This window comes from Strongylocentrotus purpuratus, unplaced genomic scaffold (genome assembly GCF_000002235.5).
Source record: "Strongylocentrotus purpuratus isolate Spur 01 unplaced genomic scaffold, Spur_5.0 spur5_contig_866, whole genome shotgun sequence".
NCBI lineage: Eukaryota > Metazoa > Echinodermata > Echinoidea > Camarodonta > Strongylocentrotidae > Strongylocentrotus > Strongylocentrotus purpuratus.
The window spans coordinates 3,114,300-3,137,185 of record NW_022145575.1 but is presented as its reverse complement, the minus strand read 5'-3'; the positions used below and the strand labels follow the sequence as shown (position 1 = coordinate 3,137,185).

The following is a 22,886-nucleotide window of genomic DNA, read 5'->3' as shown; positions in this document are numbered from 1 at the left end:
GTGTACCTCTTTCATTCTCTCTTATGGTTTTAAAGGTGTGGGTGGGTGGGTGAGAGTGTGTTATATTTGTGTATGTCTCTTTCAGTCTCTCTTTTGGTTGTAAAGGTGTAGGTGGGTGGGTGGATGTGAGTGTGTTATATGTGTGTGTGTCTCTTTCAGTCTCCCTTAGGTGTGGGTGGGTGGGTGGGTGTGAATGTACTATATTTGTGTGTACCTCTTTCATTCTCTCTTATGGTTGTAAAGATGTGGGTGGGTGGGTGTGAGTGTGTTATATTTGTGTGTGTCTCTTTCAGTCTCTCTTTTGGTTGTATAGGTGTGGGTGGGTGGGTGGGTGTGAATGTACTATATTTGTGTGTACCTCTTTCATTCTCTCTTATGGTTTTAAAGGTGTGGGTGGGTGGGTGTGAGTGTGTTATATTTGTGTGTGTCTCTTTCAGTCTCTCTTTTGGTTGTATAGGTGTGGGTGGGTGGGTGGGTGTGAATGTACTATATTTGTGTGTACCTCTTTCATTCTCTCTTATGGTTGTAAAGGTGTGGGTGGGTGGGTGTGAGTGTGTTATATTTGTGTGTGCTAAGCCGTGTGCCTTTTTCATTCTCTCTTATGGTTGTAAAGGTGTGGGTGGGTGGGTGTGAGTGTGTTATATTTGTGTGTGCCTTTTTCATTCTCTCTTATGGTAGTAAAGGTGTGGGTGGGTGGGTATGAGTGTGTTATATTTGTGTGTGCCTTTTTCATTCTCTCTTATGGTTGTAAAGGTGTGAGTGGGTGGGTGTGAGTGTGTTATAATTATTTTAATTTAAAGTGTATTTTCCTGTCCTATATTCAAGTAAAGGCTCGTCTGGCTGAAAATATAAATGATTATGCTAATATTTTTGTTCCCACTTGGACTAAAGAGTGGCCCTGCTTTTAGCAAACCAACAAAATTTGACAAGAATTATCTTGTTCTTTAATAATTGGGAATCTAAATGGTCTCGGCACCTGCTGCCTCACCACTTATTACTACAGTCCATTTATGAAAGACACGTTGTGGTCTGTGATTGTATATCCTCAATAGTTTGCACATTAATGTCCTTTGACTGAACTGACATGTGATCAGTGCCTGTGACGTTAACTGTCGTTTAATGTTCGTACCCAGGAGGAATATAGAGAACATGACTAGCACATTCTGCGAAACACGAATGTCCTTAATTAGATGAACTTGCAACATTTCAGAACAATTTTCGTGCAATACCTGTGGTTTTATAATGAATTCTAGTAGGAATTCAGGTCCTGTGATCTTTGTGAACGTATTTGCATGACAATTAGAGCATATCCTGCACATCGTGTCCTTGGAATGAACTTACATTACATGTAGGTCAATACTTGATATAGTGACGTACCTGTGGGTTTATGTTCAAACCCAGGAGGAATTTATATTGCAACGCATGATGAGCATATTCTGCACATATGTCCTTTAAATGAACTTGCAATTAGAATAATGCAGTGCTTTATGTGTTTTTTAAAAGCATTATTATAAAGAGCATCATACATAAAGAATAAGTTTAAATTTACTATATGATATCATCCAACACACTATTTAATATATGCATAATTATTAGTGGGTATTTAAAGAAATGGATGATCTTTTTGTTTAAAGATCACAGCTACTTTGTGAAAAGTTATAACAATAAATAATTTGTCTGTTTGGAGCCAGAAGTACATTAACTCTTATACTGTAGCACAGAATTAGAGCCCTTTCTGGCTCTGACCAGCTGATTTGCTAACTTATATTTCTGAAAGTCTCTTTGCACAACATCTTTAAGAGTTCCTATAGAGGTTTGGATAGTTATGAATAAGAAACAGAGACATCTGTAACCAAACGTGATAGAAAAAAACCTGAAAAGAATACCATTGCAAATGTCATTTCCTTGAAAGATGGTGATCAATGTGATGACATCTTTTATTTTTTAATTTTTTAATTTTTTAAAGTGGTTTAATAAAGTGAGGGAGAAAGACCTTGGACTTGCCTAGATGTGCATTTAAAATGAATGAATGCATCTATCGATCATGGAACACTTCATAAATTACATGTAAACGTAAACCTGGTATCACGCCTCACAGGTTTCAGGGCCTACTCTTATAATATCATTACAAGTTGTACAACTAAGGGCGGAACGAAAAACCAGCTCTACATGACAAGGCAGAATATATACTCCCAGTCAGAACTTCTCATCTGCTTGGACTGTCGCCATTGATCAGACCAAAATACTTCCATGCTTTTGTAGCTGACGGCTTTCCATCAGGTTGCGGCTGTATTTGGGTGCTGATTCATGTGGACTAGCTTACAGCTGAAGTCGGCTGTGCCAGAAACTGAGCGTCACAGAGACATGATTGGCGTTTGTTTTCGCTTTGAAATTGATCGTGACATGGTGTTTTTTCAAGAGGAAGTTTTAATATAAAGAACAGCACACTGTACTAACAGATGATTTTATTGTATTTCATTTTGTTGTATGACGTAGGGTACTTAACTACTTTTTATACTGAATTATTACCTTTTTTAACAAAGCCATATCAGCTGTTTGTTTCCCTCTCTCTCATTCCCCCTTTTGTTATCCCTGTCCTCACTCTGTCTCTCTTTTACTCCTCTTTCTTCATCCCCTTACATTGTAATTCTAAATGTCTTTACTCTCTCTCTCTCTCCCTCACTCTCTCTCTCTCTCTCTCTCTCTCTCTCTCTCTCTCTCTCTCTCTATCTCTCTCTCTCTATCTATCTCTCACTCTCACTCTCTCTTACAAATTTAGGTCTATTATTTACTTTAACCTCGTATATCCTTACTTTAAACCAAATGAGTGATATCGCTAAAATTCTATTCATGTCCTCTAGAAATCTTGGATTGAATGTCCTTTGTCCTATTTTAACGTTTGGACTGTTGCCATATCCCATCAAAATATTGTAAGCCACAAGCACAAGCCATAAGCCTACAAGTCAAGATGCCCTTCAACTTCTGAAATGACAGAACTCCCACATACTGCAATACTGCATCATATTGTTCATCAAGGGAATGTCTATGAGTTCCTTTCGTGGTGTAGCCATCTGAGCTAGGGAGGATGTCAAGATGATGGAGAGAGAGAGAGAGAGAGAGAGAAAGAGAGAGAAAGAGAGAAGGAGGGAGAGAGAGAGAGAGAGATAGAGAAAGAAGGAAAGAAAACAAGAAAAGAGAAGGGGAATGGGAATGTGAAAAGATGATGATATGACCCTTTTATAAAAAAGCTCTTTATTTAATAGAATTGGCTCCCCAAATGATGCCTGGTGCCCCATCATTATCCGAACCCATGCGACACCAATGAGGCTAGCCCTACAATTCTGCAGTGAAACATGGACCTGCTGGTATCATCATTAAAGCAGGGCTCCCACTTAGCCGAGGTGGAGCCTAGTGTTGTGGTGAGCTTATGGCAAGCCGTTTTATCATTAATACATATTTCTTGATATCAAGGATTCAATTCTTGATATCACGAAATCAAATTCTTGATATCACCAATTCAATTCTTGATATCAAGAATTACCATTGCTTTACAAAGTAAAATTATTTCTTGATATCAACAATTGATTTCTAGATATCAAGAAAAATGTATTAATAATAACACGGCTTGCCATAAGCTCGCGCCAGCTCGCCATAACTCGAGGCTCCAACTCGGCTAAGTGGGAGCCCTGGTTTAGATGGAGAGCAGTTGGTTAAGAGCAAAGCTCTCAAACAAATCAAGAAAAAGATATGATAATCTAGAAATTCAAAATACTAAACAATATGGATCTTGCATTTAGATAACATTTGAATTAAAATGAATCCCAATGTGTCTAAACATTTTTCTTTGACTAGAGCATTTAAAACAAAATGTTTATTTTTAGGACAATATTCACTAATATGAAGCTTGTCTTCTCTCTTATCAAACAAGTTCATAAAACTAAAAATACCAGAGGTGCTTAATATATAATCAGCTAAATATACTTTCAAGGAAGTCCTCTATCTACAGCCTATTAAATGAATAGGCTCCTCAGGGATGTCAAAGCCAATGTAATGTTGTAGCATGCCCTTCCTAAATAATTACAAGCTTGTGGATGCACATTAGTTCAAAAAGTTCACGTCTTGAAGCAGTGCTTTCATTTCTTTAAAGATAAAGTTGAGTACTGGTCATGCGATTGCATTGTGAAAGAAACGGTGTGGAATTGATCAGAAAAGGTTGATCATTTAGCATATAAGTATTGGTGTGTACTGCAAGGTTCTGGAATCATCAAAATGATAAGAAATGTGGCCCAGTCTTGGTAAAGTTGCAAACACTATACACAGAAAGATGTATATGGGACTACACAAATGGTGTCGGGTTAGTACACCTTGATTTCCTTTTCTTTCTATGCTCATTACTCAGCCAGTATACATTTTCTACCAAAATTGTTTGGCAAATGACATTTATTTGTAATCTTGAACTTTCAGTGTAAGTTTTGTTTGATTATGTGAGAATTCATTTTCTTTTTGTTACCAGAACTCAATTTTATCTTTAATATTCCACACGAGGAGGATAAAACTTCATAGTTTCTTAGAATTCCTAGTGTCTTGCTATTATTAAAAAGTGAAGATTTTTTTTTGGAGGTCTTACCAAAACTATACATGACCTTTAAGCAGGCCTCCATGTGCTATTCTAGGTGTATTTAGATCCTTGTTGCTAATTGTAATTAGTTAATTTCCTGATCAGGCGATTGCCTGGTGATCAAGTTCAATCACATGGGAAACCGTCATTGAGGAAAGGTGTTGCTTTGTGGTCAGTTCCTGTAAGTAGGGGAGGAGTTCTGGCTTATTTTTGATATCTTATTGGGGGTTGCTATGTAAACATAGTCATAATAAATAAAGATTTTTCTATTTATATGAAACTGAACCATACTGCTTTTCTTTTCATGTTTATCTACAGTTCATATGATATAGCTCTTTATGACCTCCTTCCCAAGACATTATCTTTGTCCATGTCATGTTTTTTTCTTTTAATGATAATTACAATAATAATAATAATAATAATGATAATAAAAATGATAATAAAAACAATAATAATTTTTAAAAAAACAATAATGGTAATATTAATAATAATAATAATTATAATGATGATAAATAATGAATAATAATAATGATCAAAATTTTGCTTTCTTGTTTAGTGCATATCACATTATAATGTCCCTGTGCGCTTCCAAAAAGTTTTGAAAATTATAACTTTGGCTTTAGCTTCAGAAGCCGTTATTAGCACACAGTACATTTTAAGGAATAATCCTGCCAGGTACCCATTTACCTCACATGGGTGGAGTGTGGCAAATGTAAATTAATGCCTTGCCAAAGGACGTTAGTTGTTGTGGCAGGGATTCGAACCCTGTACCTTGTTGTTCACAGTCCAGACTCCAGAGACTTGTCCATTGGACCACAACACATTTACATTTCTATCTGTAAGGATGTAAAAACTTCTATCTATGCCGAAAGCAGAATTTCTATGTAGCTGTTCAGGTCTTCATATCCTAAACCCAGAGCTTATTTAATAACCCCCTTTCTCACTTCCATCCCTTCTTTCTCCTACCAGCTCATTGTAAGATGCCTTGAAGACCTAGCCAAAGATGGCAAGATTATAGAGAAGGTGTATGGAAAGCAAAAGATTTATTTTGCTGATCAGGTAAATTATCTGACTATAATCTTGAGTTGAGAATTGTTTCATACAATGTTGCTATTCTATGTAAATTTATTGGAGATAGAAACACCCCTGCTCAATATTTTGCTTTTTTTTTAAATAGAAAAGTTGCATTGCTTCAAGTATACAAAAAACTATTGAATGGGTGAATATTTAGAGTTAGAATTATATGAACAGACTACTTGATCCTTATTGGTCAATGAAGTTGCAATATTAGGGACTTTTAGATTTGCTTGGACTGATACATGTGACGTCCATTCAAGACAGTGCATTAAAAGGACGTTGATCGTAGCAATCCACATTGTCTTCGTGCAAATCTAAAAGTCCCTATTTTAGAAAGTTGGCTTCTGATTGGTTGGTTTGAGAAGAGTTGATAGCTAAGTTAAAGCAGAAAGCTCCGTCCTTATTGGCTAAACTTATAAAGATGGCAAGTATACATGGTTCTGAAATGATATTTAGTTATAAAACCTCCAAAAAGGCTCTCAATTTAAATTAATTGAATACGGACATTTATTGCAGCCAGATGACTAAAATTTGCTGAGTGGCCCACAGCTGTTCAGAATCATGAATATTGAATAACAAATTGTTGCTTGCCTGCAAGTGGGATTAATATCTGATTTTTGCAAGTAATATAGAGATGTTTTGTTGTTGAGGCCTCTGATAAATTTGGATGTATTTGCATATTTCATTTTTGTGTTCTTGATTAGAGCCAATTTCCAAGTGTAGATGAGAAAGAATTGAAAGACATGGACACCAAGATCACTGGGTTGACAGCAAGTTTAGAGACTTCCAGGACAAAATGCAAACAAATGGAGAAAGGTAATAACAATACAGGCATGATGGCTCAGTGGTAGAGCAGTGGTCTCTTAACCGGGAGGTCCCGGGTTCAAAACCAAGTCAATTATAACGTCTATTCATATGATTATGACTTCTTAAGAGAAGGAATTAATTTTAGACAGGGATTAAATTTAATTAATTAATTAAACTACAAAGGTCACAAGGGATACAGTGAGGATCAGCTAGATTGCTGTGATGATCATGTTAAAAAAAACTGTGATGGTCATTATTTGGAATCTAGCTTGAATGTGTAATTATGTGAAATCATTGAATGGTCTAATACCTTAGTCACACCACTGAACTAACTCCACACCGAATTAAAACCGACAAATTTTAGACTGTTTGTGGTAATGTTATTGTTTGTTGGGCCTGCTGTTGGTCTGGTGTTGGTTTTGTTGGTATGACTGAGGTGTAATCGTCTTTACCATAATTTTTTTTCTGTTTCTCTTCCGTTCAGAAATCGCAATGTTGAATAGTTCCTTGACCAATGATGAAGCCAAGCAGAGGATACAAGAACTCACAGCTATGGTAGGTTTCTATACATTCAGTGGCGTAGCTGCAAGGAGGAGGGTCAGGGAGGGGGGGGGGGGGGGGGGGGGGTTGCTGAAAATGTGTGTTTCTGGAAGCTTCAGAGCACTAGTGTACTCTAGTGGGAATCAAACCTAATCTTACACTTGCAATGTAGTGGTAACAGAGAGAGTGAAAATCAAACCCTGTGTTTCATTTGCTGGGAAAAGGTTATCCCATTCTCTATCTTGGTCACATTATTTTCTTTTCTATATAATTATATCTCTGTCTCTGTCTGTACGTCAACCTGCCTCTCTCTCTCTCTCTCTTTCTCTCTCTCTCTCTCTCTTCTCTCTCTCTCTCTCTCTGTCTCTCTCTCTCTCTCTCTCTCTCTCTCTCTCTCTCTCTCTATATATATATATATATCCATCTCTCACTCTATATTTTTGTATCACTTAACGTAGTTCTTCCTTTACCCATTTACCTTTGGGGTTTGTGTTTTACCATCTAGGCTCAGTCTCCTTTGCTCCTTTTAGAAACCCTCATTTGTCATTTAATAATCACTTCTCTTTAAGCATCTAAAGTTAGACGTTTCTTTATTCATAGTTAATGCTCCAGGGCTGTATTATTAAAGAATCATGTCTATTTTGGTCATAATCTTATGAACATCTAGCAGAAAGAAACCCAATGACCTTTGCAATGTTTATTTATGTATTGCAGTTTGATAAAGCTGTGATTCATGTGTTTCAGATGTCTAATATCAGACACGCATCGATACCAAGGCTTTGTTCCCACTTGAAGATCCTTTGTGATTAACTATCTCCTAGGGAAAATATTTAAATGGGTAAACCTCGTGTACATCATAGAGATTTCCAAGATTATTCTGTTCGTGAAGATGTACAGGCTGCCTGAAGGCATTCTGTTTTTTTATATTGTACATATTGAATTAATGAAATTTTGTGAGAAACAGAAACAGTTTTAAGAATGTTGAATGCTGTGTTTAAGAAAACAAGTGCGGAACGTATTTGTGTTGTTTGTGGAAAGTGTGAGAATAATGAAATTGTGCAGAAGATTGGTTATTCCTATTGTGCTTTGGCATTTTCGACAATCATTTATGCTCAAATGGGACAAACCCTTCTTGATAAGAGATCAATGATTTCTAAATTGATTACCAAATTTGGTTTTAAAATGTTATTTGCAGCATCAAAATCAGTCAGTTTTTCCCCATTGAAGTCCCAAAATGTAATAAGTTGCAGTCATAATATTGTACATTATCTCAAAGTCAAATTAAGTTCAAAGTTGCAATGCCTCTGTAAATTATATTTGCAAAGCAAAACTGTAAGTCAGGGCCCCGTCTTTTGAAGAGTTGCAATTGATCGGAATCAATCAAACGTCCTCTAATCAATAGCAAGTTTGCAGTCTCTTATTTCTTATGTTCATTCTTGCGATTAATATCAACTCTTTATAAGGCATGGCCCAGGTCTGCAGATATAACATTCTAGTATTAAATGCATCCCAAATTGAATGATACCTGAAAAGTGGGATTTAAAAAAAAAAAATATTTATTTATTTATTTATTTATTTATTTATTTATTTATTTATTTATTTATTTATTTATTTATTTATTTTTTATTTTTTTTATTTATTTATTTATTTATTATTTTTTTTTTTGGGGGGGGGTTGGGTTCGTTTCCTGGCAGAATTGTGAGTTGAACTATGCTCTGCACCCTAAAAGTCTCAACTTGATTTCAGAGGTAACAGGAAATTATCTATCTAATGGCCTCGTGGGGCAACTAAGAAGCAAAAGAGTCATGTGAATGTTGGTATAAGATTGCTAACAGTGGCATATCCAGTACTCTTTGACCCAGGGGGATGAGGTTAATGACATTTTGTAATTTTTTGCAACTTTGTATTGTTGATTTTCATTATTAAAATTCATGGTACATTTTATAAGGTGAGCTCATAGGACACATGGTTATGAGATTACTGACAGTGGCAGATCCAGGACTGTCTGTCCAGAGCTGGAGGGGTTGGGGGGGGGGGGGGGGGACACACAAGCAACAACAAAAAGGGGGAGGGGGCATAGTACTTACTAAAGGGGGCACATGTATTTCATTTAAACATAAAGGAAAAAGGAAAATTTTTACATTTTACTCTTGGTGTGTATCAAAGGTGTATGAAAAAAAAAGTTATATCTTTGTTTACCTTTCTGTTGGAAATGAAAAAAAAATATGAATATGAAAAAGGTACATGTATGGCAGATGGGGAGGGGGGGGAGGGGGGACACAACCATTAATAAAAAGATTTTACATATTTAGTGGATATTGTGCGACTTGTACATTTCGAAATACAGTATTATAAATTAGCGCAGATTGAGGAGGCACAAAGGGCACATCCCCGCCCCCATGGATATGCCATTGCCTGATTGATTAGCTGAGGTTAGGATTCAAGTGCAGAAAATAGCATGTGGATAATTGCATGACTGAATGGAAGCTGAAGGTGGCTGTACTCTAGGGACTGAGTTGCAGACAGCGGTAAATGAGATGAAATGATAGATCCCATATGATCTTCAAGCTAGCTACAGGAATGTTATGGTTTCTTCTTCTTCCATCCTGTGATGAAGATTGATGCTTCAATATAATGGAGGGCCATTCAGAAAACACAATCTTGCTTCTCCCATGCTCCCTATCTCCCTCTCTCTCTCTCTCTCTCTCTCTCTCTCTATTTCTCTGTCTCTCTCTCTCTCTCTGTATATGCTTCCTTCTTTCCCCTGTGTGTGTTATTGTCTGTCTCTTTCTCTCTCTGTCTCTCATCCTCTACATTTATGCCCTGTCTCTGTCCTCTTTCCTCTGTCTCTGACTCTGCCTTCCATTCTCCCTCTCTCCATCTCTCTTTCTCTCTCTCTCTCTCTCTCTCTCTCCCCCTCTCTCTCCCTCTCTCTCTCTCTCCCCCTCTCCCCCTCTCTCTCTCTCCTCCCCTCCCTACCACTCTTCATTTCCCTTCCTCTCCATCTAACACTTTATGCCTCACGTTCCCTCTACACCTCTCCTTTCTCTCTGTGTCCCTCTTCCCCCTCTCTCTGTCTTTGTTTCTCTCTGTCTCCGTCTACACGTATCTCTTCTGTCCCTCTACACCTCTCTGTCGTTCTCCTATCTGTATGTCTCTCCCTCTCATCCCTTTCTACTCTTCCACCTTCCCCCTCCCCTCTCTCTCTCTCTCTTTGCTGTTTCTCTCCTAATTCGTTACTTTGAATTTTCACACAGTACTTAATATGAAGAGGATATCTACTGATCTTTTGTTTTTCATTTATTTATTCCCGTTTATCCATATTTTTTTCTCTCTCTCCTTTCCCCTGCCCTCCACCCCTCTCTCTCCATCCCCCCTCCCCCTCCCCCCTCCCCCAAAATAAAGAATTTTTCTCTCCCTCTACCTGGTGCTCTGTCTGGATGGCAAAAATGAGTACGATGAGGGGTGTACGTAGGTAGGGATTCTAGGGAAGGTGTAAAACACACCCCTCTCTGTTCAGGTCAAGCCCTTGCAGACTAAGCTTCAAGCTCTAGAGCAGGAAATCAGTCTTGATAGGTCGATGATTTGGAGTGAATCATTGGGGATTGGGAGGAGGGAGGGGTGAAGGGGCGGAGTCCATAACATGTGATTGTGGTCATCGCTTTTAATCTTGATCGACAGATTAGGTTCATGTTATGGTTCATTCTAAATGATCAAAAACACAGCGGCAGTAAAAAGCCAGTTGCAAGATATCGTCGTCGATGTGCATAGGTTATAGTGAATTTATGGGGAAATTACAATGCACTTTTTGTAATTCAAACATCAAGTTCTGTGTTGAAATAGTAAAAACCACACCTTAAACTTGATATTTTGTAAATACTTATGAGCAATCCTTTATTTATTCAAGGGCAGAAAAAATCATGGCACTATATATGAGAAGTATATCCGAAAGCTCTTGGAGACAGCTTCAATGTATTGAGTGCTATATAAATGCAAACTATTATTATTATTATTCAATTTGTTTCTGTTATATATAAGCAACAAACACAAATTAAGCTCCAGGCACCTTCAGACTTAATTGTCTTATCCATGTAAGACCAATATATCTGAGGATTATTTATTTCTCATCCAAGGTTTATTTAATCAATGAAAATATCAGAAGGATAAATAAAGCATTGCCCAATAAAGGGGCATTATTAAATTCAACATATGAACCCCTCTCTCTCTCCACACACAAAAAAAAGAAATAAATAAAAAAAAAAAAGTTATGACTCACACACATATCCATCTACTGTCTATTCTTTTTCAAGTGTATTCATTTACAAATCATTAATATTCATTAGCATTTATCATCAATTATCATCCCAATTTAGAAACAATTCTTTTTTCCAAATGTATTACAACATAACCTTAATGTAAGCTCTGTAATATTCCTCTTAAGTAGCTTAATTTGTATTTCACAGTAATGGCCCTTTTAAGGAGAAATTATCGAGGGAACACTTATTGTTGCAAAGACTTGTCATTCATTGTCAATGAAGGCAAGAGGAAGCTAGCTCATCGTTTCTCCGTCTTATTCTCGGCAAGAAATTCTCATCAGCTGTTACGGAATGACATTGTCGGGACGTGACAGCCCTCTAGGGTTACATCTCATCCGTCGGCAGGGGGTATAGAGAATCATTAACCCCGACAATACCAAGCCCTTAATCCCTGTACACAAATATACTGTGCTCTCTCAAACCTGGGCTGTGAAGGCTTAAGCTTGCTCCTGTTTATGGCTTTCTAGAGTTTCAAGCCGGCTAAATCAACCGATAACTTTATACCGAAATTGTAAGAAATATCTTCCAGATTTACAATGTAGGTCGCTGAAATGGAGATTATCTCAATTTAGGTCAGGTGGGATATATTTTCAACAGAATCAAGGGTTGTACTAGTAACTTCCTTATGCTTTTATTTAGCTATACCTAATGTTTTATTGTTCAAGTTTTATCTTGTGAGCTACTTAAAGTCAGAAATATAGAATTTCTTTGATCAGATTTACATACCTTAAATTATTGGTAACAAACTAGGATCTAAAATGCAAAAAAACAAATAAATATGCTAAGAAGGGTAATACCAAACAGATGTAAATACCTTTGAATATGCTGAAGCATGGTACTTCTTTTTACCATTTTTAGGCTTCTTCTTCCCCCTTTGTATGCACCTGTTCTACATATGCATACATGTGTCATTCAAAGAGAGCCTGAAGGGTAATAACTTTGTATGCAAACTTGTGATTTAAGTTCCTCCTGGACTTTGTTGTTTAATTCATCAAAAAAAGATTCATTTTGCTTAACATTCTAGCTTTATAGTACATACCTGGAGCTTCTTTTTCTATTCATTCGTATGGTCTAGCTGTACACTACCACCTTTTCAATGAATAATTTTTGTAAAATGAATATTTGTTTTAATACCTGTTTCTACCAATTTTGTTTAAAGGTTGTATTAAACAGTATTACTCTTTAAAACATGGAATGAAGAGAGACTTATGTAAAGACCACCTGCCTAAAAAGACCACTTTATTGTCACGTCTTCTTTGATTTGGAAGTCTATCTATAAAAACAGGTTGCATTAATTGTAGTTTTGTTTTGTTTATAGTGTGCCAAAAAGCAAAGCAGAGTCACTCAGGTTAAATCCGCAGGTAGCCATGTTAGTGTGGAGCAGAAGAAAGCCATCTATGAAAACCACCAGACTAACATCAAGGCTTGGAAGAAACGGAAGAGAATGGTAAGCATTTATCAGGATATTGATAAAGATAGTTTAGTTTGGATGCTGGTGGGAGTGATGGAAATAGAGGAGGGGGGGGGGTAGTTTCTCAGGTCAATTCAACTGGTAGCCATGTTAGTGTGGTGCTTAAGAAAGCCATCTATGAAAACCACCAGACTAACATCAAGGCGTGGAAGAAACGAAAGAGAATGGTAAGCATTCATCAGGATATTGATAAAGATAGTCCAGTTTGGATGCTTCTGGGTTAAGGGTAGGTGGGAGTGATGGAAAAGGAAAGTGATAATATAGCAAGAAAGGGAGAGAGAGAGAGAGAGAGAGAGGGGGGGGGGGGGGGGGGGAGAAATAGAGATGAATAAGAAAGTTTGTCACATGGGTGATTATGTGATGGAGCGAAATTCCATTTTTTATTGGACACATGATGGCGCTGTTGCAAGTTAATGTATTCTTTTTGCTGACATTTTCTGTCCCGGTCTCTGCAGCTAATTTGGAAAGCTGATGTTTATATGCATATTGCTTGATAATGGGTGTAGTTTACAAACTAAAAGAATGAAGATGAATGAGTTTCGATATCTTTTTTCTTTTTTTTTTTTTTTTTTTTTTACTTGTCATCTCTTTCTTTAGAAGTGATTTGAAATCAACTACACTTCTAAATAAGTTACAAAGAAAATATGTGGAAAAATTTGGAATAAAAATGTTATCAAACTGGGAGTAAATAGGTATGATTTTATTAAGTGCAGTGTGATTTTTGTAAATTTTGTTGGATAGAGATGAATTGATGTTGGTGTATATATTGATTTAAAACTAATTTATTTGTTAATTTATTATTATTAATTTGTTTAATTTATTACAGGCAATGGACATTCTTGATGCTATTCTAGAGGGGTATCCTAAAAGCAAGAAACAGTTGGTGGTAAGAATATCACACTGTCTTTCTATTTCATATATTTCTCTATTTTTCTTTTCTAAATTTTCATGTAAATGTCATTCATCTTTCTGTCTCTCTTTCTACATTTCTCTTACATACTTTTCCTCTTTGGGGACTCTTCATGCCCCCTCCCTTCTTTCTCTCTCTCTCTCTCTCTCTCTCTCTCTTTCTCTCTTTCTCTCTTCCTGACACACTCTTTCTATCATCATACTTCTTCCTCACTAGCTGATTCTTTACATATTAATTTTGTCATTATCTGTTTCTTCCCCCACCTCTCTGTTTCTTCTTCTTCTGCCATTATGTTGACAGATGGCTGTGAACAATGAATTGAATGATTTTAAAGCTACATAGTAGTCAGTATCCATATGCATTGCATCGTAATTCGCTGACACCAAATTTGGTTGAATTACCAATTCTCGCTACCCTAAATAGGTACGAAAATCTCGAAATTCGCGAGACGAGGTAATTTTCACTCTCTCGGGTCGTCACTACAACTTCCGGTATAGAGTCCCATCCCGCTGGCGCTAGCGCCTGTGTTCGCTGTGCAGAGTTTTCACGCACGCTAAAATCGATGCCAATCAGTGTAATTTGTACAGATTATAATATGCAATGGAAAGCTTCGGGCAGAATTAGTGACTTTAGCACAAAAGGCCGTTAAACTCTACCGTGAAAGAGAGGGTTGTGATCACGAACGCCTGCACAGGAAGCTGTAATGTCGAAAAGCTATCCCATAATGCAATGCGCTTTTCAGGATTTTCCCCGGATCTCGGCAGAATCGCTATTTGGGGTAGCGAGAATTAATGTGTGCACAGGTCTCTCAGGCAGCAAAACTCGTTGTCCCACTAGAAAATACTCCAGCTTGCCTTCGATCACATCTCAGAGCTGAGTGAAATTTAGTAGGATTGGAATTCCTTATGATTGTAGATTCGGGGCACAGTGCATTATACAAGACCTGTCGTTCATAAAAGTGAAGTCCACTCTGTGATTGACAACACCTATGAACACCCAAATGGTGTTGAATTCCCCATGACAACCCAACTGAGCTTTTAAACCTGTTTGAAATCTTTTCACTTATGTGTTTATCATTGGTACATGTCATCTTCTCTCTATCTTCCTTATTTTACTTTCAATATAATATTTGTTTCATCTTTTTTTATGTTATCCTTTTTTCTTCTTTTTGTTTTGACAGGAGGAAGTGGGCGTAGAGACAGACGAGGAATGCAATGTTAAGATACCACAGACGTAGTCCAACATGGAACTGCAAAGACTTTCAATCAACTCCATCTGATGAGCACAGACTGATCGAGCCCTCTGTCTCATGTACTCTAAAATTGTGGCCTACAACTGCTCCCACAATGCAACAGTGATGTCATTCAGATCATGCTTTTTTTTTCTTTTTTTTTCTCTTCCTGCTGTGTGTTATATCTTAGCCAGCTAATGTACTTTGTCTCAGTGTAGGATCCCTTTAGAGTCCAAGCACTAATTAAAGAATATTAAAAGATGAACTTGTACATGTATATGACATGTGTAAGATTCAGAAATGGGAAATGTATTACAATTTACGTAATTATATTTTTAAAAACAGCGGTTCACCATGGCAAATCTGAATCAAAGAGTGCACTAGCAGGAAATAACTTTAGTCCAGGGCCAAATAAAACACAAAGCCTAGCAATTGGTTGTACGATTGATTGATCGATCATACATCATGGTCAATTGCTAATAGCTCTGTGATTTGAGGAGCACCAGATTTTAACCTCTTCATCTTGTCAAATTATTTGTAACTGAATAAGCAAAAATTTATTGTCATGGAATCAATTTCTAATTTTCATGTCACGACTGGATTCTATGTGTTTTGAGCCCAACACTTGGCACTCCATACATTAGTGTACTTAGGTTAAACCAGTTTTTAATTAATGTATAATAAGCAAATAACTACCGTTGGTGAAGGTGATGGGACAAACTATCACTTCCGAGGCGATCTGGATGTAGCTATCTTTCCGAGGCAAAGCTGAGGAAAGATAGCGTATACATTCTGATCGACGAGGAAGTGATAGTTTGCCATCGCCTGAAACTAAAAGGTGATTATTTGCTTTATATTCCACATCTAAAACAATTTAACTTCAAAAAGAAAGGATGTGTGTGCACCTACATAAAAGACACCAGGCCCAAATTCACACCAAAAAAGTTAAAAGTTTAACCCAACCCCTTGAAGGTACGGTGCGCGCATATGTTTTCTTTAATTGCGCTCATTGGTAATGCGCGCTTAATTACGCCTGTTTTAGTGCCCTTTTAGATAATTTTCAGTGAAAGTGCGTTGCCCTGTTTAGATAGTACCTCTATCTTCAGTAAAAGTGCGTTGCATTGTGTAGATAGTAGTACTATCTACACAGTGTAACAAACTTTTTACTTCTCCCATCAATAATGGGCGAACTATCTTTCATCACGTGATTTACTTTTGACCAATCGTAGAGCAAGATTCTTAGTATGTGGAATATAAAACAATATATTTGTGTGCAGATATTTTGCAGATCAAGGGTTCAAGGACTATAATTGAGAGATGTTAAATTCATGTGAAGCCACAACCAAAACAACCAAAACAAGTTACTTATATATACTTTTCAATAATTCTCATTCCGTTTCTTTGGATCATGAATACTGAGTATCACAATCCCAATGTAAGAAATATTGGAGAAATTTAAAAAAAAATCTATTGAAGTGCCCCGTTACTATCAGTTTGGTCTCAAACTTCCCCGCATGACCCAGTGGATAGTGTATAGACATTGTGCGAGACATGCAACACAGCTATTTTAGTGATTTGGACAGCGACATTACACGCTGGAAATATTTTTGAGTGTTGTTGGATTCGCCATTAACGAGTGTGTTGCCAATACTTTGCGAAAATAAAAACCCAGGAAAATAACTTAAACATTAGTCTACCATATGATGGCTTTTTTTTCAGCTCTGTTTTTCGATAGTCACCGGTAGGATACATTACACATTTATTCTTTATGAAAAGAATTATCAGTGAACAATGCATAGTGCTACATGTTACATGTAAAATGATCATTTATTTACTTGCATGATATAGACTTGCACTGATTTGTACATAGTTGTAATTAAAGAATTTTTACAATTTATCTTACTTTTGAGTGTAAAGTTTGTTGTTATTATTTTAAAGCATTATCTGTTAGTGACTTGGATAATGTGCTTTAAATTTTGAAGCAGGCATGACTGTATACAGTAAAACAGTGTGTCCCAAAAAAGTTTACAGCAGGAAAAAGTCTCCCCAAATCAACGGTTCAAATTGTTTTGAAGATTTTTTTGAGATGCACTGTAGAATTATAAACAGTACATGAAACAATAGTTTCCGAGGGTGATGTAACTTTTTGAAGCCATATAATCATTAGGGTGTATGATAGAGATTGGATTCTGTAACTTTTACTTTCTTCTTTCTCAACTTCACTGTCATTTTGGTTCCAAGTGTCTAGAATCTCACTGAATGAATCCATATATTTTATATATAAGAACAGCTACTTTACAAACAAAAAAAGGTGACAGTTGTTGTTCCGTGAACTGCTGGCATGCTGCACAGGAAGAATAAATCTCACTATCACTCTCTATGGTTGGTACACCAATAATTATATGGCTTAAAAAATGAGCAATCAATTTGGCAGAATAGGTCTCTCTCTCTCTCTCTCTCTCTTCTCCTCTCTCTCTCTTTCATCTCTCTTTCATCTCTCTATCTTTCTCTCTTTCAGTCAATATATAAAGTTAACTCTGCAAAAGTCAAGTCTGTTGGGACTGCCATTTTTGGGGTATTTGATCAAATTCTGACTTAGCCTTGGTCACAAATGCCATTATGAACTGCCGTACGAACGATTTTCAGACAATGGAAATTCGGGAAGACTATGGAAAAATGGAGATTTGTACGAAATTATCGTTCATACAAACCTTTGTGACCGTAGCATTACATGTAGGAAGGGTAGATAACAAATGTTTTGCAAAGTTTGGTTGACAAAATTATTTGACTTGGGCTATGCAGAGTTGATCTTCAATTAATTTCAATGATTATAATACAATCACTCCTCACTATAACATCCAGTAACAACAGCAAAATATAAAAATTACACAAAATAAATCACAAATGCCTTTGTGTTGAATTGCACCATAATCTTTAATTTGAAATGTGGTCCTAGTTCACTTAATGGACCAATGAGCTACATACAATCTTAACATTCAAACATTATTTTTTTTTGTGTGTGGTAAACTTCTTCACTTTTCTTCAAAAAAAACAACCGAAGAAGCTTCTTGTGGATTTGTTTTTTGTGTGTGGACAGTGTAATAATAATATACTCATCATAATCATATAATTCGACACATTCAAAATGTTACCATTTATATTAAACTGCATGGAAATATCTGTACATGGAGGGGGTATCTACACTTCAAAGCTGCGTAACTCGACCCCTCTCCTACCCCTTTCTATCTCCCCCATTGCCCTTAACCCGACGACTACTGAATTTTCAAATTCCCATAGGCTTACTACAGAGACCTCCTGATTCCGACAGGCAATGGTTTAACTCTATAGGTGAATTTCTTTTGTGGGAATGAATGTAAAGCTAAGAGTATAGTTTTTTTATGCATTCTTTCTTTTGGTGAGCACAATTTGATTTCTAAAATTGAAACCTTATCAGAATGGATAATTACTTTTTTTTATCAATGATCATAACCAGTTTAATTTCACACATTTTTTTTGAGCCAACGTCTCCATTGAATAACATCTTGTGAAAAGTCAGTGTCATCATGGGGAATAATCTCAGTCCCATGTATTGATTTTCTTGTCGGGTTTTGAAGGGGTAGGAGGGGGTAATTACACTGCTTTGAAGGTTAACATGTTATAAAAATTCAAAAATTCTTTTTGCAAATGTTTACAAGTACACATACATTTTTTTAAAGCACATAACTTTACTTTACCGGGAGCATTAGTTTTTTTGTGGATTTTATAATATATTTTTTTGCATAATAATATAAGAAACAAATATTCATCTCTTTTCATAAGAATGTTACACGATTAGGATATTGTTATACATAAACAACGTACATATTCAGCATATTCAATGCAAATTTAATTGTGAAATGTGAACAACTTTGGTGCATGTACAAAAAAATTGTGCACCTCGTACATATACAAGCATGTCAAATTTTATCAAATGCCAACGTTCCATAGACGCACAAAAAGATGGCTTAAAGAGCGTTTCAATGCGAAATAAATCACAATGAACAAGAAGTGCCTTCCCACTTTCGTAGTACGTCCCGAAAACTCCTTACAAGAAATATCATAATTTCAACAACAAATAATGAAAAAGGACATTAAACAATTTAATACTGTGTTTGAACAACTACATGTACTACACATAGTGGCTTACAACTTTTTTTTTTGTCAGAATAGAAATATTGATATAGATATGAAATGAAAGAAGCTTGCAAATTACATGTACATCATACAGGGCTTTTAATGCAGCATGCTTTTAATATAAAGTGTTCATTATTTAAAGCAAAAGCCATCAATCTTTTCTACAATACATACCTTTTCATCCAAGAGAGTGTTATGTCATTTACCGTAAATGGGAAAACACACTAATAATAGATAATGATGGGGGGGGGGGGGGATTCTCTTTCATGAACCATTTTCTAACCAGTATTCATACTTCTTGCTATCGTAGAGGGAATTTACATGGCGTTTTGCATGTATTTGCTGTTGCTATATAGGATACGCCTCTGGCAAAAATGTAGTATTTTGAAGCTGAATCGTAATTACCCTGATGTTACCAACACACTTGAACAAATAAGAAGTGAAAGAAAGAAAAAAAAATGCTGTCCCAAAATTGTCTTCAATATCATATATGTCCATGTATCAAAATACTTGTACATATCTTTTGAGAGTAACCAATAAGTTTGAAGTGTTAGAGCTGAAATTTTGCAAATAACATGTGTCAATAGCATAAACTACTTTTTTCCCCTAAAGTTTACAAATTCAGTTACAGAACTGCCTACTTGATTTCCATTATTCATAATTAAAACAACAAAGTTAAAGGCATGCTCTTGCATCAAACGAGAACACAAAAACTGGACCCTTAAACTTCTCAGGTAAAAAAAAAATTGTTCTAGAAGTTTGACAAAATCAATAAAAAGTTAAACGCAAAGCTGCTGCAAAAGATACAATGATGAATAGTCTGTGAAATTAGCTAATTTTAATAATAGCAAAACAAATGGTGAGTTTTCTCAACAATCAAAAACAAAATAAAACTTGTTTCATCATTCATCAAAAAATAAGTCTTCACATATTTGTTCTGCAGTAGATCTACATTTGATAAGCAATTTGTTGTAAAGCAAGCATTCAATATCAAGAAATTACAAATACAACAACATGTAAAATTGTAGATTGGAACATTCACATCGACATGGATATATTTTGCTGTATTTCTATGAGAAGCAACATATAATCAAATATCTAGATTCACACGTAGTATTACAGTATAGATCTACCTTCCATGAGGCCAACTCGCCTATTCTTTTTCAATTTAATCACACTGAATGCCATTAGATAATCCAAGGATTGTAATTCTTGTCAAATACATATTATGGTATTAAATCAGGTCAATTGTACATAAAGAAAGATGGGGGGGGGGGGGGTAAATCAGTTTTTACCTTGGGTAGATACAGGTTTGTGTAGAAAGATCTTTTACAAGCCTTATCTTCTTGACTCAGTTTTCTGATTTAAGGATTTTAAAACTTATTTTCCTTTTTTTAAATTTCAAGCATCAAATGCAGTATAGTCACAAAACAAAAATGGTTGCCGTATGTGCAGCACATTTTGCCCTTTCTACTTGTGTATCTGGTATATTTTTTAGGGCTCTGAATCGAAAGGTATTGTGGAATAACTTCAACAGAAGGGTTAAAATCAACCTCATGTTAATTCTTACATCAAAATACAGCAACTTCTCTTTGCCCTTTGGTCCTGTTTTGTGATTAGAAGCTAACCATTTGGTCCATTTCACATCCTAAATAAAAACCAGAAGTTTTGCAAGCACACATCTTACCCTACATCTCATGAAAACGTGAGAGAAAGCCAAACTGCCTAATACTATAACAAATAATGCCTACATCTATATGGTACATATTTTTATGGGCTTCTTTTTTAAACTTAAAAAATATCTTTCTGATTTTTAAAGTTAAGTAGGAGGGACTAATGAATTTGAATAAGATCCTTAAATTCTTCTCTGTAGCTCAAACAATGCATCCATATGACACTCTAAGCAAGAAAAGAGAACTTGTCTCATTGTATTCTTACATGTAGTCATACATGCAAAGAACTTTGACTACAAGATCTATTATCAATATTGAGCTGTGCATAGCTTAAAAACAGAGTGCCTCCGCTTGAAGGTATAACACTGGACTTCCACCTTAAAAAAACAGAAGACAAATATAACATTGGAGGAAGTTGATATCTTGCATTATCAAGCCCATTCCCTCTTTCTGTTTAAATCATGTCCAGAATTGAGAAAGGGCTAAATAACCCCATGTCCCTCGGATAGGACCTAGAGCCATTGGTGGATGACAAATATTCACGGTTTCTATACTATCCCACAAAAAATAAACAACCTCGTTTCTTACACTGCTAAATACACATGGGTCCAATTAAAATAAACACATTTATAGCACCACAACACTCACTTTATATCAACATTTCAATGGACATTGCAGGGTTCAGGTGCTATATTTTCTTATATCAATGTAGTTGGTATCACATATTTATAGACAGAGAAATATATTACAAATGATACAAAATGACCAAATAAATGACTTGCCACATAAGTCCCTGCGTTCACTTGATGTGTTTTTGTCCTTCATAGGAACATTAGGGGGCGACAAAATATCTTTCTCTTCATGCGAGTATCTTCACGTACCTTGGGAAGTTTATCAAAGCTATTTTAATTACCATGAGACATGATAGAACAACGGTGATAGGACTACAAGAGTTTGCAATACCAATGGCCTGTGAAAGACCACACGGTGCCCTTGTATTTTGTGTATTGACAAAGAGTTCACATACCTGGGGGGGGGGGGGGGGGGGGGTGTTTCACAAAGACTCCAAGTCAAACTTAACTCTAAGTTGGACTTAAACATTATGGAGAGCCATTTGTAGCCTTCAAATAAAATATATCCAAATGCAAAAATTCAAGTAATGCAAGTAATTAAAACTTTTCATAAATTCCACATCAAGAACATGGAATCTCCTTGATAATAGAAAATATGAATAATTTGAATCAACATTTTAAGCATTTTAAAATAAGTTACACAAAATATTTTCAAAGACGTAACGGCTTTCCAGAAAGTCCAACTTAGGATCTTTGTGAAACACCCCCTAGGATTATATTCTGAAAACTTCCATGTTGTGGAAAACAAAGTTAATTGTCAAAACTGACTGAAATTGTGCAGAATTAACACTAATCATCAGTGCGTGCACAGATGTCCCTTTGAAATTTATGCGAATCCAGCCTTCTTTGTGCAGATATTAACCACACACAATAATCATTGTTTTCAGAATACCACTCAATTCCAACTATGTACGCAAGAGATAGGAGACTGTAAACTTGCGATTGATTGGAGGACTTAAGATTAATTTGGATCAATCGCAACTCAATGTAAGGCAGGGCCTAGGGTGAAAGTAAAGATGGATAATTACCCTTTTTGGGGGGAGTAACGCCATGTACAACACAGGGTGCTAAAGTTAAAAAGAAGCACATCACACAAGTTCACTTGGTGATATCTCTAATATCTACCTTTCAACTGACATTTACTGTGATATCCCAATAACGTGAGAACCATTACACCGACACTGAGTGATGCAGCTGGAGTGATCCCAGTGAACAAAGATAGTTGATACAAAACAATGCGTTACGACACAAAGGTCCTCCACACTTACGCAAACAAAGCAAACATAACTCTGGACAAGCCCCCGAAAGGATACACCCATCAACATTTGATATTAAATAAGCTTTGATAAATTTCTCAACTTATATTTGGATACACCCATAGAAATATGATATTAAATAAGCTTTCATAAATTTCTCAACTTATATTTTTTTTCTTTCG

At 36.1% G+C, this 22,886-nt stretch overlaps 1 protein-coding gene and 1 long non-coding RNA gene across 2 annotated transcripts; both read left to right on the top strand.

Moving 5' to 3' along the window:
• Window positions 1-5,587: 5,587 nt before the first annotated feature.
• Window positions 5,588-7,058, top strand: LOC115919935. The gene is made up of 3 exons (XR_004062070.1): window positions 5,588-5,677; window positions 6,400-6,511; window positions 6,987-7,058. It is a non-coding gene; the product is annotated as an uncharacterized LOC115919935 (long non-coding RNA).
• Window positions 7,059-11,649: 4,591 nt separating this feature from the next.
• On the top strand, window positions 11,650-15,036 carry LOC580532 (homologous-pairing protein 2 homolog). Its single transcript, XM_780584.5, has 4 exons — window positions 11,650-11,706; window positions 12,677-12,805; window positions 13,656-13,715; window positions 14,920-15,036. The coding sequence occupies exons 1-4, from the start codon at window positions 11,650-11,652 to the stop codon at window positions 14,974-14,976; spliced, it is 303 nt and encodes a 100-aa protein (XP_785677.3). The 3' UTR covers window positions 14,977-15,036.
• Window positions 15,037-22,886: the final 7,850 nt, after the last annotated feature.